The sequence below is a fragment of the Eulemur rufifrons genome, chromosome 1, assembly GCF_041146395.1.
Source record: "Eulemur rufifrons isolate Redbay chromosome 1, OSU_ERuf_1, whole genome shotgun sequence".
NCBI lineage: Eukaryota > Metazoa > Chordata > Mammalia > Primates > Lemuridae > Eulemur > Eulemur rufifrons.
Genome location: NC_090983.1, coordinates 95,282,811 through 95,296,042, shown reverse-complemented (window position 1 = coordinate 95,296,042; position 13,232 = coordinate 95,282,811). Strand labels below are relative to the sequence as shown.

At 39.5% G+C, this 13,232-nt stretch overlaps 1 protein-coding gene across 8 annotated transcripts in view; it reads left to right on the top strand.

The window, feature by feature from the left end:
• Positions 1 to 13,232, top strand: part of CLASP1 (cytoplasmic linker associated protein 1) — a 263,544-nt gene that overhangs the window by 96,506 nt on the left and 153,806 nt on the right. For all 8 annotated transcript variants that reach the window (XM_069462102.1, XM_069461691.1, XM_069461772.1 and 5 more), the window contains exon 7: positions 3,749 to 3,846. In XM_069462102.1, the coding sequence (XP_069318203.1) occupies positions 3,749 to 3,846 (98 nt within the window). The remainder of the gene's footprint in view (positions 1 to 3,748; positions 3,847 to 13,232) is intronic.

Sequence of the window (13,232 nt, the reverse complement as noted above, 5' to 3'; positions counted from 1 at the left end):
GCCTGCTTGGTGAGGTGAGTTGTTCCCAGTTCCGACTGACACTGGCCAAACAGGTGATGTGAATCTTCACAATGGGCCCGTGGGAGTCCTTGGAACCTGGGGTGGGCATCGGGGGCTGGCTTCCCAAATGTTCTTCAGTTGTGGAGGCAGTATAAACAGACCAGACAGACACTGTCCGGGACTACAGCATGTGACATCGTCTGGAGTCTGGTTGGGGAGCGGGAGACGCTCCGTCGAGGTGCCTGCCATGCCGTGCCGTGTACTACACCAGAGTGCATCTCGCACGTTCCCGCATTCTGCCCCCTTTCTCTGTCCTTCCACTTCCATGTGCTGAGCACTTACGCTAGGGGCCTGCCTCGTCTGGGGGTTCCTGGGCTTTTTGAGGGAGAGGGTGAGATTAGTATCCTGATTTTGTTTTTGAGCCTCAAATTTTGTTTTTGTTACTGAAGTGGACAACATGCTCCACAGGAAAGTGGAGGAAACATCTCGTTATCCTCCACTGATACATACTGTGGGAATAACCTCAGCATTTCCCTGCCTGAAACATGGCAGAGTCTATGTAGATTTTAAGAGACATTGAAAGTGGAATGTTAAGAAAATTTAAAATTTTGAAACAGTTACATTCTCATCCTTGAAGCTCTTCAGTTAGGCCTCCAAGAATTTCGGATTCTTCACAGATTTTCCTTTTCTGTGAAGTTTTCTATTACAGGAAGACTGTAACACTTAGAAGTTCTCTAAAGTTTCTGTGTGAAGATTCTAATCTGTTTTTGTGTTGGGCTGCTCCACGAGTTGACTTTTTTCCGTTAGGTCTAGAGACGGGGTTAACTTGTAAGTTCTCCTTAGGAATTTTAACAGGATTTTCTTTGTTTCGGAAGTAGCGCATACTAAATTTCAAGTGCTCAGCACAATCCCATGCATTCTGAAAATGTTGATTCAGTTATTTAAGAGTTTAAGATAGTGCTGAGTCTTGAACAGTTTGACATACAATTTTAAAGCTGCCAAAAGGCAGAGTGTGTTTAAAACTTGAGCCTACCTAATGCAGTACAAGAAGCCTAGATTAGACACAGGCATTGGTCCCTGCTTTGAATTTAACAGCCCGCTGACCTTAGGAGGCACTTGATTCTAGAGCCTTAGTTTCCCCTTTAAAGTGGGGGCATTAGTAAGCCTCACTCCCCACTCCTGTTGAGTGCTTTGGGGGTATCTGTTATAATATAGGTGCTGGTATGACCTGTTGGTCCAAGTAAAAGACCTTTAGAAGGGCCAAGTTACTCAGTAGTCTCCTTACAGGCTGAGATGGTCATTTCATTTGCAGAAATCACACACCTGCCATGTGCCAGTGAGTTCTCGAGAAACTCGGATGTATAATGTTTTAAATATTAACATATGAAAATACTCAGTTGTAGAATAGTGTTAGTGTCTTGAGATATATTTATGATATTGGCATAACCATATTTTTCTTATACCAAGTGTTGAAGCCCTGGTGTAGACTATACACGTACCTCCACGTACCAGAAATTAGCTTCATTACCGAAAATCAGGTGCTTCTGGACTGGTTATCTGAAGTAATAGTACAACTTAAAAACAAAAGTTGTATTACTAAATGTATTAAAATTCCATTTAAATGGAATTGCATCTCAACTGCTCTGTATCATCATCATAAAGATTTTATAATTTTTCTTTATAATTTTTTAATGAAGAAACAAGGAGATAAAATAGTTTCGAAAACGTGACTTGTTTAAAAATGTTTCTTTAAGCCAAAAATTCAGGTTACCACTTCCTGCCTAGTGTCTTTACTAGGTGGTTGTACTTTCTGTGGCAGGAAACCCCCGGGTCCTGGCCGGGAGTTTGGAGCCGATAGTGGTGTGGCTCCTCACTGGCACAGCGCAGTTGAATCCTAGGCCTATGTACCTCTGAATTTGAGCAAGTTCTTATTATTTGTTTTGTTTTTTCATTTACCCCCCATCTGTGAAATGAGGTTGGTGCTCTTTGGGCAGCTTTCAGTACTTCATTCTAGACAGGATTTCTAGCCAGTGTATTCTAAACTGAGCACTCTGAAAATAATCCACATAGTCACATCTGCCTTAGGATGTTTTTTCTGCATGTATGTTTGCATGCACAGGTGCATACACACACACTCAGTCCACGTGTCAGAAATCCCTTCTGCCAGGAAATTTTGCCATCTCTTCCCTGATGCTAATCAGATTAATCATTCTTCCTTCTGGGGCACGAAGGTAGGTTGCATGTGCTTTAGCTCTTGCCTTTATTTTAATTTTCCATCAGTCTTTTCTACTGGTCTCAGAATCTTGAGGGTGAAGACTATAACTTGTTCCTGTTGACAGTCCCAGGCACCACATAACTCTTTGAATGATTTTCTCTTCTTTGTTGTCTAAGTCTCAGACCAGAGAGGACACTGTTGGGTCAGTGCTGTCACTGCACTCGGGTGCCTGATGTAGGGGTCAACCTCCAGCTCTTCATTTCCCTATGGCGAGTGTATGCAGTATCCGTCCTCTCACAGCTGTTCAGGTAGCTGCTGGCATCCACTGGAGTTGGCGTTTAAAATGAACTATGCAAATCACCCCTGCCTTAGAGGATGTGCATTTGTTTTCATAATTGAGTGCAGAGTGGCTCAGAGCAGGAGAAGCCCCTCAGAAGCTTCTCAGAGTGGCCTGCACATACATGGAGTATGTGGGTTAGGATGATTTTGGCCACGAGTAACTGAAAACCCAACTCAAAATCACTAGAGCAGTGGAGAAACGTATTATCCTGCACAATGAGGGGTCCTGGGGTAGAGAGGTTCCTGGGCTTATTAGTAGCTCAGTGGTACCTTCAGAGACTAGAGCCTCAGCCATGTCAGCTGGTGGGCTTTGTCCTCAGCAGCTTTCCTCATGGGCATAGCACAGGTACAGCCCCAGCACGCACACAGGGCCAGCCTGGTTTTGAAAAAAGAATCCATCCTGTTTCTTAAGCCTTATTTCATGCTGCTTTCTTAGTTCATATTTGTGTCCGGACAGAGTGGCATGCTAGCTTTTCCTGAAGCATGTGCCATGCATGTCTGCTTTTGTGCCTGTGTTGTGTTTGGAACCTGTCTCATTCCATCTGGACCTGGTGAAACCCTGTCCTCTCAAGTACATTTCAGTGATTCCTGCCTCTTCCACAAAGTGTTTCTTGATATCCCCTGGTACGGTTTCTTCCTCCTTTAAACTGTGTGATCTCTTTGTGCTCTTGAATAACATTATTGCATCCTATGCTATATTGAACATAGAATTTAAGCGCTTTTTTCATCTCCTTTTTAGGATTGTTAGCTTCTTAAACGTGGACAGTAGCCTGTACTACCCATTTTTGTTGCTCATTAAGTATTTGTTTATTTGACTTAAATGCAGAGTGTTTTAAATGGTGTCTTATTTTTAATATAAATCACTTATTTGTAGTGTTGTTTTCTGTGTTGGAGAGATGGTTTGAAAATTGTAGTTTCCTGGTATTTTCTTAAAGAATGAAAAGAACTAAGGGATATGGACTTTAACATGTATATGGGGTGGAGACCTATGTTTTTTCTATCCTTTGGCATTGTATCAGCAGGGTGAAAGTGTCAAACATGGCTTCATTTAGACAAATGTATGTAAAGGAACGTATCTGCAGTCGCACTGGTAAATGGGTGATAAATTGGGGTGGTGTATGGCGTTTTGTGTCCCAGCAGAAAGTGCTGGGGAATGACACAGAACAGCTGTAAGATCTCTTCTTTTACATCTAGGTTCGAGATGCAGCAATAAACAGCTTAGTGGAAATTTACAGACATGTAGGAGAACGTGTGAGGGCAGATCTCAGTAAGAAAGGATTGCCACAATCCCGGTGAGTTCAGACTTTTTTCCTTTCTTCTCTTTCCTCCCTACTCTTTTACGGTTAACATCTTTATTTGCACCACTATTTATTGTTGTGGTAATTTTATTCAAAGAATATATGGTTAGAGGGTTGGTGGTTGGAGATCTTGTCCAGCTCGTAAGTCAGGGGTCCCCTCCCATTCCACTCCCTTAGAAGGAAGACTTTCTCACCCATACGTTTCATGCCACATACTGACTTTAGAAGCACATTTAAAAGTGATTAGTGTTGAAAAATTCAGCTCTCTTATAGTTTGTATGGACCTGTGTCCCTGATTCTAATATCTATACACAGCACTTAGTATGGTGGGTGCCTAGAACATATTTGTTTGAATGAATGGAGCCATTCCGGAATGAGTCTGGGTAGAAACTTGTAAGTCACAATTCTGGAAAACATCTTTGAGATGTTAGTTTTCCGTTCAGTCTTGTCATTCTCAATGCATAGAAGCCAATGCAGAAGGATCAGTGTCTCATCAGACCCAGGACAACTTGAATCCATGAATGTGTCTTTGTTAATAGTCAAAATTTTAAAAATTATGTAACAGTTGGGTATGTATAATTTTAACTATGATAGAGAAGCTTAACACCAAAAGAATTCTAAACATTACCCTGCCTCCTGTGACAGTGATGTGAATATGCTGGACAGTTAAAACTGGAGTGAACTCACAGAGTAGCTTGTCTAGTCTGTCATTGTGTCCCCGAAAACAGCAGCGGCCCAGAGATGGGAAGTTACTTTCGAGAGATTACACAGCTAGTAAGAGTCAGCTAATCTCAGAACTCTGTCCTTCCAGCTTGCCTTTTAATTTTGTTTTTTACCATGTTTCATAAAAGAGTTCACAGAGCACTGGGCATCTGGCAATGCGATGGAATATTCAAATGTATAGGAGTCATCTGTCTTGATGTCCCTCAGGCAGTTACGCTGGAAGTGGGCCCCAGACCCATAAGTAGGGGCTCCTCGAGCAAGTGAGAGGGTTGTGCTTCCTTCTTGTTGAGAGTCATACTGATTCCAGTGTTACTCTCACCATGGCCCCTGTGCTGTGTACAAGATGATTACATGGGAATAAAATAGCTTCTCATGTTTTTTACAAAAGATCGTCTGTGAGAATAGAATTTTTTTTTTTTTTTTCCTGTGTTTTATGAATCTCAATCTTCTGGTCTGTGACCATATGGTAAGACTACTTAGGGGAAAAAAGAACTTAAAGACAATAATACTAAACAATCTTATAGGGAAAATTGGAGGGCACAGATGAGCAGGGAAGGCAGGGGCTTGAGGAAGAGGGCTATTTAATGATGGAGTTGCCACTGTTGTTGGGAAGACGGGTCATGAGAGCAAAACCCTTGCCTGCTCCAGGGATGGCTTCACACCACGCTGTGTAGCTCATAGTGGGCCCAGGTCAGAACCCAACACTGTGCAGAGTTTCCATCTTACCAGTAGGTTTCCTGTGTGTTGTTGGAAGGGAACCACAGTGAACTAGCAGATTGGGGGAAATGACAAGGTAAAAAATTGAAATCTAGAGGTGTGAATGCAGGGAAGAGTTAACACAGCAGGCCGAGACTGCTGTCCTTAGAAAGGCCTGCTTAGAAGCCTGTCCCTGGGCGGCACCTGGAGATGTGGATTTTGGGAGGTTTCCCATCGTTCCCAAAGAGTGGGATAAGAGTGCACACTGGGTTCAAACTGCCACATTGTGTGGTTTATGTTGACTTTCCTTACTTTCCTTTTGGGACTCTGGCATTTTGGTAAGTGCCAGGCAGAAGGTGTCTGTGTGACCAGCCACCAGCAAAACCCTAGGGCACTGAGTCTCTCAGGAACATTCCTGGTAGACAGCATGTCACTTGTGTTGTCATAGCTTAGTGCTGGGAGATTAAGTGTGTCCTGTGTGACTCCACCAGGAGAATCTCTAGGAAGCAGGCACCTTTTCCCTTTGCTGATGGTGTTTTACATCCTTTTGCTATAATAAATCACAGCTGTGAGTATGACTGTGCTGAGTCCTGTGTCTTCCTAATGAACCATTAAACCTGGGGGTGGTCCTGGAGACCCCCAACACAGTGGGTGATTTAGGTGAGGCCTCAGAAGCATTGATGCCAGAGCTGGAGTTGAAGCCACCTTTTCTGTCCTCCCAGTCATGGGTTTCACGTGTTCTTCCTGTGACCACCTCCTTTTTTAAAAAATTGAAATTAAAAAAGGAGCTACAATTTGACAAAGCAGACAAAAATATACACTGGACAAAAGAATCTCTTTTCAATAAATGATGCTGGGAAAACTGGATAGCTACATGCAGAAGATTGAAACTGGATCCCCACCTCTCACCTCTCACAAAAATCAATTCAAGATGGTTAACAGACTTAAACCTATGGCATGAAACCTTAAGAATTCTAGAAGAAGATGTTGACAAGACCCTTTCAGACATCGGCCTAGGCAAAGAATTTTTGAAGAAGACCCCCAAAGCAATCACCACAGCAACAAAAATAAATAAATGGGATCTGATCAAATTAAAAAGCTTTTGCACAGCCAAGGAAACTATCATTAGAGCGAACAGACAACCTACAGAATGGGAGAAAATATTTGCTCTCTACACATCCGATAAAGGGCTGTTAACAGAATCTGTCTAGAACTTAAAAAAAATCAACAAGAAAAAATCAAACAACTCCATCAATAAATGGGCAAAGGAAATAAACAAACCTTTCAAAAGAAGACAGAGTAATGGCCAGGAAACATAAGAAAATGCTCAACATCTCTAATCATTAGAGAAATGCAAATCAAAACCACGATGAGATATCACCTAACCCCAGTGAAATTGGCCTCTATCAAAAAATCCCAAAACAACAAATGCTGGTGAGGATGTGGAGAGACAGGAACACTCTTACACTGTCGGTGGGACTGCAAATTGGTGCAACCTCTGTGGAAAAGAATTTGGAGATACCTCAAAGAGCTAAAAATAGAAATACCGTTCCATCCAGCAATAGCGCTATTAGGCATCTACCCAAAAGACGAAAAGACATTCTATAATAAAGACATCTGCACCCGAATGTTTATGGCAGCACAATTCACTATTGCAAGGATATGGAAACAACCCAAGTGCCCGTCAATTCATGAGTGGATTATTAAAATTTGGTATATGTATACAATGGAATATTACTCAGTTATAAGAAACAACAGTGATCTAGCACCTCTTATATTTTCCTGGATAGAGCTTGAGCCCATTATCCGAAGTGAGGTATCATGAGATAAGAAGAATAGCTTCCACATGTACTCGCCATCAAATTGGCACTGACTGATCAACACTATGGTGCTCACACGGTAGTGATATTCTCCAGGGATTAGGGGGGTTGGGGGGGTGGTAAACTCACAGCTAATGGACGCGGTGAGCATTGCAGAGGGGAAGGTGAGCATTGCAGAGGGGAAGGTGAGCATTGCAGAAGGGAAGGGCAAGCCTCTAATCCTTGCTTGGGTGAGGCAAAGTCATAAAATGTAACCAAAATGTTTATACCCTCATAATATCCTGAAATAAAAATAAACAAATAAACATATAGACATTAAAATAAAATTGGCCTTGAATGAGACTTTAAGAGAGAGAAAGTAAAAAAAACAAACCCCCTCCTCCCCCCCAAAAAAACAAAACTACAGAAGTGCTTGGGCCTCTGAATAGGAGTAAGGGTTTCTGCTGTGTCATGTTACCTAAAATCCTCCCTACAAATTTTAGACTAAAATGGAGAGGAGGGTAGTCCTAGGGAAATGAACCTACATCCTTCTTGTTCATATTGTAAAACTCTGGCAGGCACAAGTGCTTGGAGACCTAGGCTGTTCTTTAAAAACTGTTCTTTAGTGAAAGAAGCAGAAACTTCATGTTTCTTTGTATTTATTACAAGACAATTACCTAAGTTCTAGCAGTCTGAGGACCAGGGGCTCTTGTAACTACCTGTATTTTGGTGCAGATATGCTCAGGTAGAAGGGGCTTTTCAGGTATCAGGGAAATTCATGACCTCCGCATGGATGACTGGATTACCTGAATATTCTAGACTTCTCTGTGTCATTATGGGTATTTCAGTTATTTTATGAGCATTGTAGATTTTTCAACTTAGCAAGATTCCATAGGATTAAAAAAATATTGTAGAATTTGCTTAATGCTTTCCAAAACTTGGATTTAGTCCTGAAATAAAAAGGTCCTCGTAAGAGTTTGTTCACCAAGAGAGTGCTTTATTTGAGAAGAATAAGATTAATTATATCTCTAAGAAATATGTGGTGAAAAAGAATGTCTTAATAATAATGGTTGAATGACTTAAGTAACAAGAGTAGTAAACTCATTTGAGCAGCAGTTTCCTTTGTCTATTTCACAGTTGGAAAAAGAGACTTGTAAATTAACCAGCTTCACTATGAAGGAGCTGGAATTAGGTCGTTGGGCCATGTGTTTAGTTATTATTTAATGCTTGTCACTGGTGGCTAAAATCACACTGAGTCAGATAATAAAATGGAGACAGTTAACAAAATCTTTATGTTAGAGAGTCTCCCCCAACGTGGATCTCAGAATAGTTGAGGCCCCAGAGGCATAGAGTATTTGACCATTTTACATTGTTTTACATGTGTTATTTTCACAGTTCACATACATATGTTAGGAACTGCATAATTAACTTCTAGCTGTCTATCATATCACATAGTCTTGTGAAAATGTAAATCGCCTGTAACTCTTTGTTTTCATAGTCATGTGCTTTCAGTATACTTTGACATTTCATTCTCAACCCATTGAATCTTTAGAAATATTTTTAGTCAATATGGCATATTTGAGTCTGCCAATCTTTGGAAAAAAGACAGGGTTATTTATGTTAAATTTCTTTTGGGACCATCATTTGGGAACCAAGCTCTTAAAAAGCAGCAGCTTTAAACCTGAGGATAATTTAATTTATAGACAGGGCATCTGATTCATTTATTTTTTATTTTTAACTTGCTTGCTAAAGCTTTAGTGTTAAAAAAGGCCCCATGGCAAAAGCAGGTGAGAAATTGCATTGGGACCTCTGCTTTCTTTTTTTTTTTTCTTTTTTATTTTTTGGGACAGAGTCTCACCCTATTATGCAGGCTAGAGTACAGTGGTGTCATCTTGGCTTTCTCCAACTTCATACTCCTGGGCTCAAGTATTTTTCCTGCCTCAGGCTCCCCAGTAGTGGGAACTACAGGTGTGTACCACCGTACCTGGCTAATTTTTTTTTTTATTTTTTGTGGAGATGGGATCTCCCTATTGTTGCTCAATCCTCCTGCCTCAGCCTCCCAAAGTGCTAGGATTACAGGTATGAGCCATTGCACCTGGCCTCCTCTCACTTTTATTTTTATTTTTATTTTGTGTCGTAATTATTTATACACATAGATTTAACCTGATTTATAAGATACATTTTTAAAGAAAGGTAGTGCCTCACTCCTGCCATTTTCTGTTCCTGACAGGCAAACATTTCCAGCAGTTTTTATTGATTCTTTTGTTATTTACTGTTTTCCTAACAATTACCTGTATTGTTATTTAAAATATTTTGTCATTCTAAGAATTTTATTTTCCACTATGGAGGGTAAATTGCAGCTCTTTTCTACTCCTAACCTTCCTCATGAACACTTGCGACTTCCTCATCTACCAAATATGGTCATATTTTAATTTTGGTAAAGACACATCTACTTTGTATTGTAATTATGTATGCTCTTCACAGTTCACTATTAATATTTGGTAAACTCTGATTACTTTTTTCTTGCAACCTTTTGTTTTTCCTGGAGTTAATAATTGTTTTGCTTTCATATACCTAGTTATCTGTATACATATTGCATACTAGTAATTTCTACTTACTAACCTCTGTACCAATTTGTGTAAGTCCCTTAAGCCTGTTTGAATTTGGACTAGCTGCCTTCACTGCCTCTTACACCCCCATCATCCTGACATCTCTCTCTGTCATCATCCTGGGGTTTCAATTCACCTCTCCCTGCAGGTGCATCTTCTGTTTCTTGGAGACTAGGTCTTTCCTGTCTTGGTTTATTCTCTCTTTTACTAGTGCATATCCTCCACTTTTGAGAAAAGGTGTGGAAAAGGAAAATTTTTTGAGTCCGAGAATATTTTTTTCCTATCCTAGTGTTGACAATTTTGAATCTAGGCTGGAAATTGTTTTCATCTAGAATGTTAAAGGTAATGCCCCATTGTGTTCCAGCTGTCAGTGTGTCTATTGAGAAGTCCAAAGTCATTCTGATTCTTCATCCTATTTAGGCAACTTTGATTTGTTTAGGGAGTTTGTAGTATCATTTCTTTGTCCCCAGTGTTTGTCTGAAACTTTATGATGATAGATCTTATGTGAGACTGTTTTCATTTGTTGTGCTGGGCACTTCGAAAGGCTTCAGTCTGGAACCTCATGTCATTCAGATCTCGGCAAATTTCTCTAAAAATATACCTACTTATATATATGTATATAAATATGTTTATATTGTGACCAATTGGAATAGTCCTCTGACTTTCTTATTTTTTCTCTCCCATTTATATCTTCAGAATTTTGTTCTGTCTTCTTGCAGATTTTATCAAATTTATCTTCAACCATTCTATTGGGTATTTGATTTTTAGAGTTTTCCTTTCTTGTTTGGATTTCCAAGATCTCTTTTTTTGTTCACTTTTTATAGAATCTGGTTTGCTTTTTTCCTCCCCAGTATGAGTTTCCTTGCGATATGTCACATACCATAATTTTTACCCTTTTAAAATGGACAATTTAGTGGTTTTTAGTGTACTCAGAAAGTTGTGCAACCATCCCTACCCTGTAGTTTTAGAACATTTTTGTCACTCTCCATAAAAAGAAAAACCCAAGCCGATTAGCACTCATTCTTTATTCTTTCCTCCTTAGTCTACTCTTTATTTCTGTGGATTTTTGCCTGTTTTGGACACTTCATACAAATGAAATCATACAAAATGTGTCCTTTTGTGACTGCTTTCTTTTGCTTACCATAATGTTTTCAAGGTTCATAAATGTCATGGCATGTATTAGAATTTCCTTCCTCTTTAAGGCCGTATAATATTCCATTGTATAATGTGTACATTTTGTTTATCAATTTATCTGTCAAGGGATACTCGGTTCCCTGTGAATGATGTTCCTATGTACATGACTGTTCAAATGTCTCCATAGGCCCCTGCTTCGATTTCTTCTGGTTGTATACACAGAAGTGGGATTGCTGGATCATATGGTAGTGGTATTTTTTGAGGAACCACTATATTGTTTTCCACAGCAGCTTCACTATTTTACATACCCACCAACCGTGTACAGGATTCTAATTTCTCCACATCCTCACCAACACTTTATATTTTCTGGTGTGTGTGTGTGTGTGTGTGTGTTCCTTGTAATAGCTGTCCTAATAGGTATCTCATTGTGGTTTTGATCCTCATAGAATTTTCATGGGAACTTTGCTGAAAATAAGTTGACCATAAATGTAAGGATTTCTTTTTGGATTCTCAATTCTTTTCCATTGATCTATAGGCTCATCCTTCTACTTCACTGTCTCGACAAATGTAGCTTTTGTAGTAAATTGTGAAATCTCAAGTTCTTTTTTTTTTAAGATTGTGATTTGGCTATTCTAGATCCCTTGCATTTTCATATGAATTTTTGGATGAATTTGTCAACTTCTGTTTGTTTAAAAAAAGGCAGCTGGGATTTAAATAGGAATTACTATAAATCTGTAGATGAGTTTGGGGAATATTGCCATCTTAATAAGTCCTTCAGTCCATGAACATGGAAGCTAGCTTTAATTTCAACAATTACTTTGTAGTTTTCAGTGTACAAGTCTTACACTTCTTTTGTTAAATTCATTCCTGTGTATTTATTCTTTTGAAACTAGTGTAAGCAGAATTTTTTCTTAGTTATATGTGGGTTTCTACTAATGTGCAGAAAAACAATTTATTTATTTATTTATTTTATTTTATTTTTTTTTGAGACAAGAGTCTCACTCTGTTGCTCACGCTAGAGTGCCTCATGCTAGAGTGCCGTGACATCAACCTAGCTGACAGCAACCTCAAATTCCTGGACTCAAGCAATCCTGCCCCAGACTCCCAAGTAGCTGGGACTACAGGCATGTGCCACCATGCCTGGCTAATTTTTTCTGTATATATTTTTAGTTGTCCTCATAATTTCTTTCTATTTTTTTAGTAGAGATGGGGTCTCACTCTTGTTCAGGCTGGTCTCGAACTCTTGAGTTCAAATGATCCGCCCACGTTGGCCTCCCAGAGTGCTAGGATTACAGGCGTGAGCCCCAATGCCCAGCCGGAAAAACAATTGAGTTTTTATGTTGATCTTGAATCCTACAACCTTTCTGAACTTGCTTTATTAAGAATTAATGTTCTAGGCCGGGCGCGGTGGCTCACGCCTGTAATCCTAGCACTCTGGGAGGCCGAGGTGGGCGGATCGTTTGAGCTCAGAAGTTCGAGACCAGCCTGAGCAAGAGCGAGACCCCATCTCTACTAAAAATAGAAAGAAATTATATGAACAGCTAAAAATATATATAGAAAAAAAAAAAAAATTAGCCGGGCATGGTGGTGCATGCTTGTAGTCCCAGCTACTCGGGAGGCTGAGACAGGAGGATCGCTTGAGCTCAGGAGTTTGAGGTTGCTGTGAGCTAGGCTAACGCCACGGCACTCACTCTAGCCTGGGCAACAGAGTGAGACTCTGTCTCAAAAAAAAAAAAAAAAAAAAAAAAAAAGAATTAATGTTCTAAGGGTTTTGTTATGGATTCTTTAGGCTTTTTATATACAAGATCATGTCATCTTTCAGTGTAGTTTTACTTCTTTCTTTCTAATATGTATGTCTTTTATTTCTCTTTCTTGCCTAAAATCCCTGGCTGGAACCCTCGGTACAATTTTGAATAAAAGTGGCAAAAGTGGACATCCTTATACCATTCCTAATCTTAGAGGAAAAACTTTTAATCTTTCATCATTAATTATAATGTTAGCTGTGGGTTTTGTTTTTGTTTTGTATATACCTTTAGGAGTTTTTCCCTAGTCCTAGTTTGCTGAGTGTGTTGGGTGTGTTTTTATCATGAAAGCATACTAGATATTGTTAAATACTTTTTCTGCATGTGTTGGGATTATGTAATTTTTATTTTTTATTCTATTGATATATCCATTGATTTTCAGATTTTAAACCCAGATTTGCATTCCTGGGATAAATCTCACTTGGTCATAGTGTATAACTCTTTTTTTACATTCTGCCAGTTTTTAAAATCTGTATTCATAAGGAATATTGGTCTGTACTTTTCCTTTATTGTGATGTCTTTTTCTGGTTTTCATATTATTGGGCATGAGGCGGAAATGAAATGAGTTGGAAAGTGTTCTCTTCTGTATGTGTTTTTTTAATGTGTTACATTCTGTC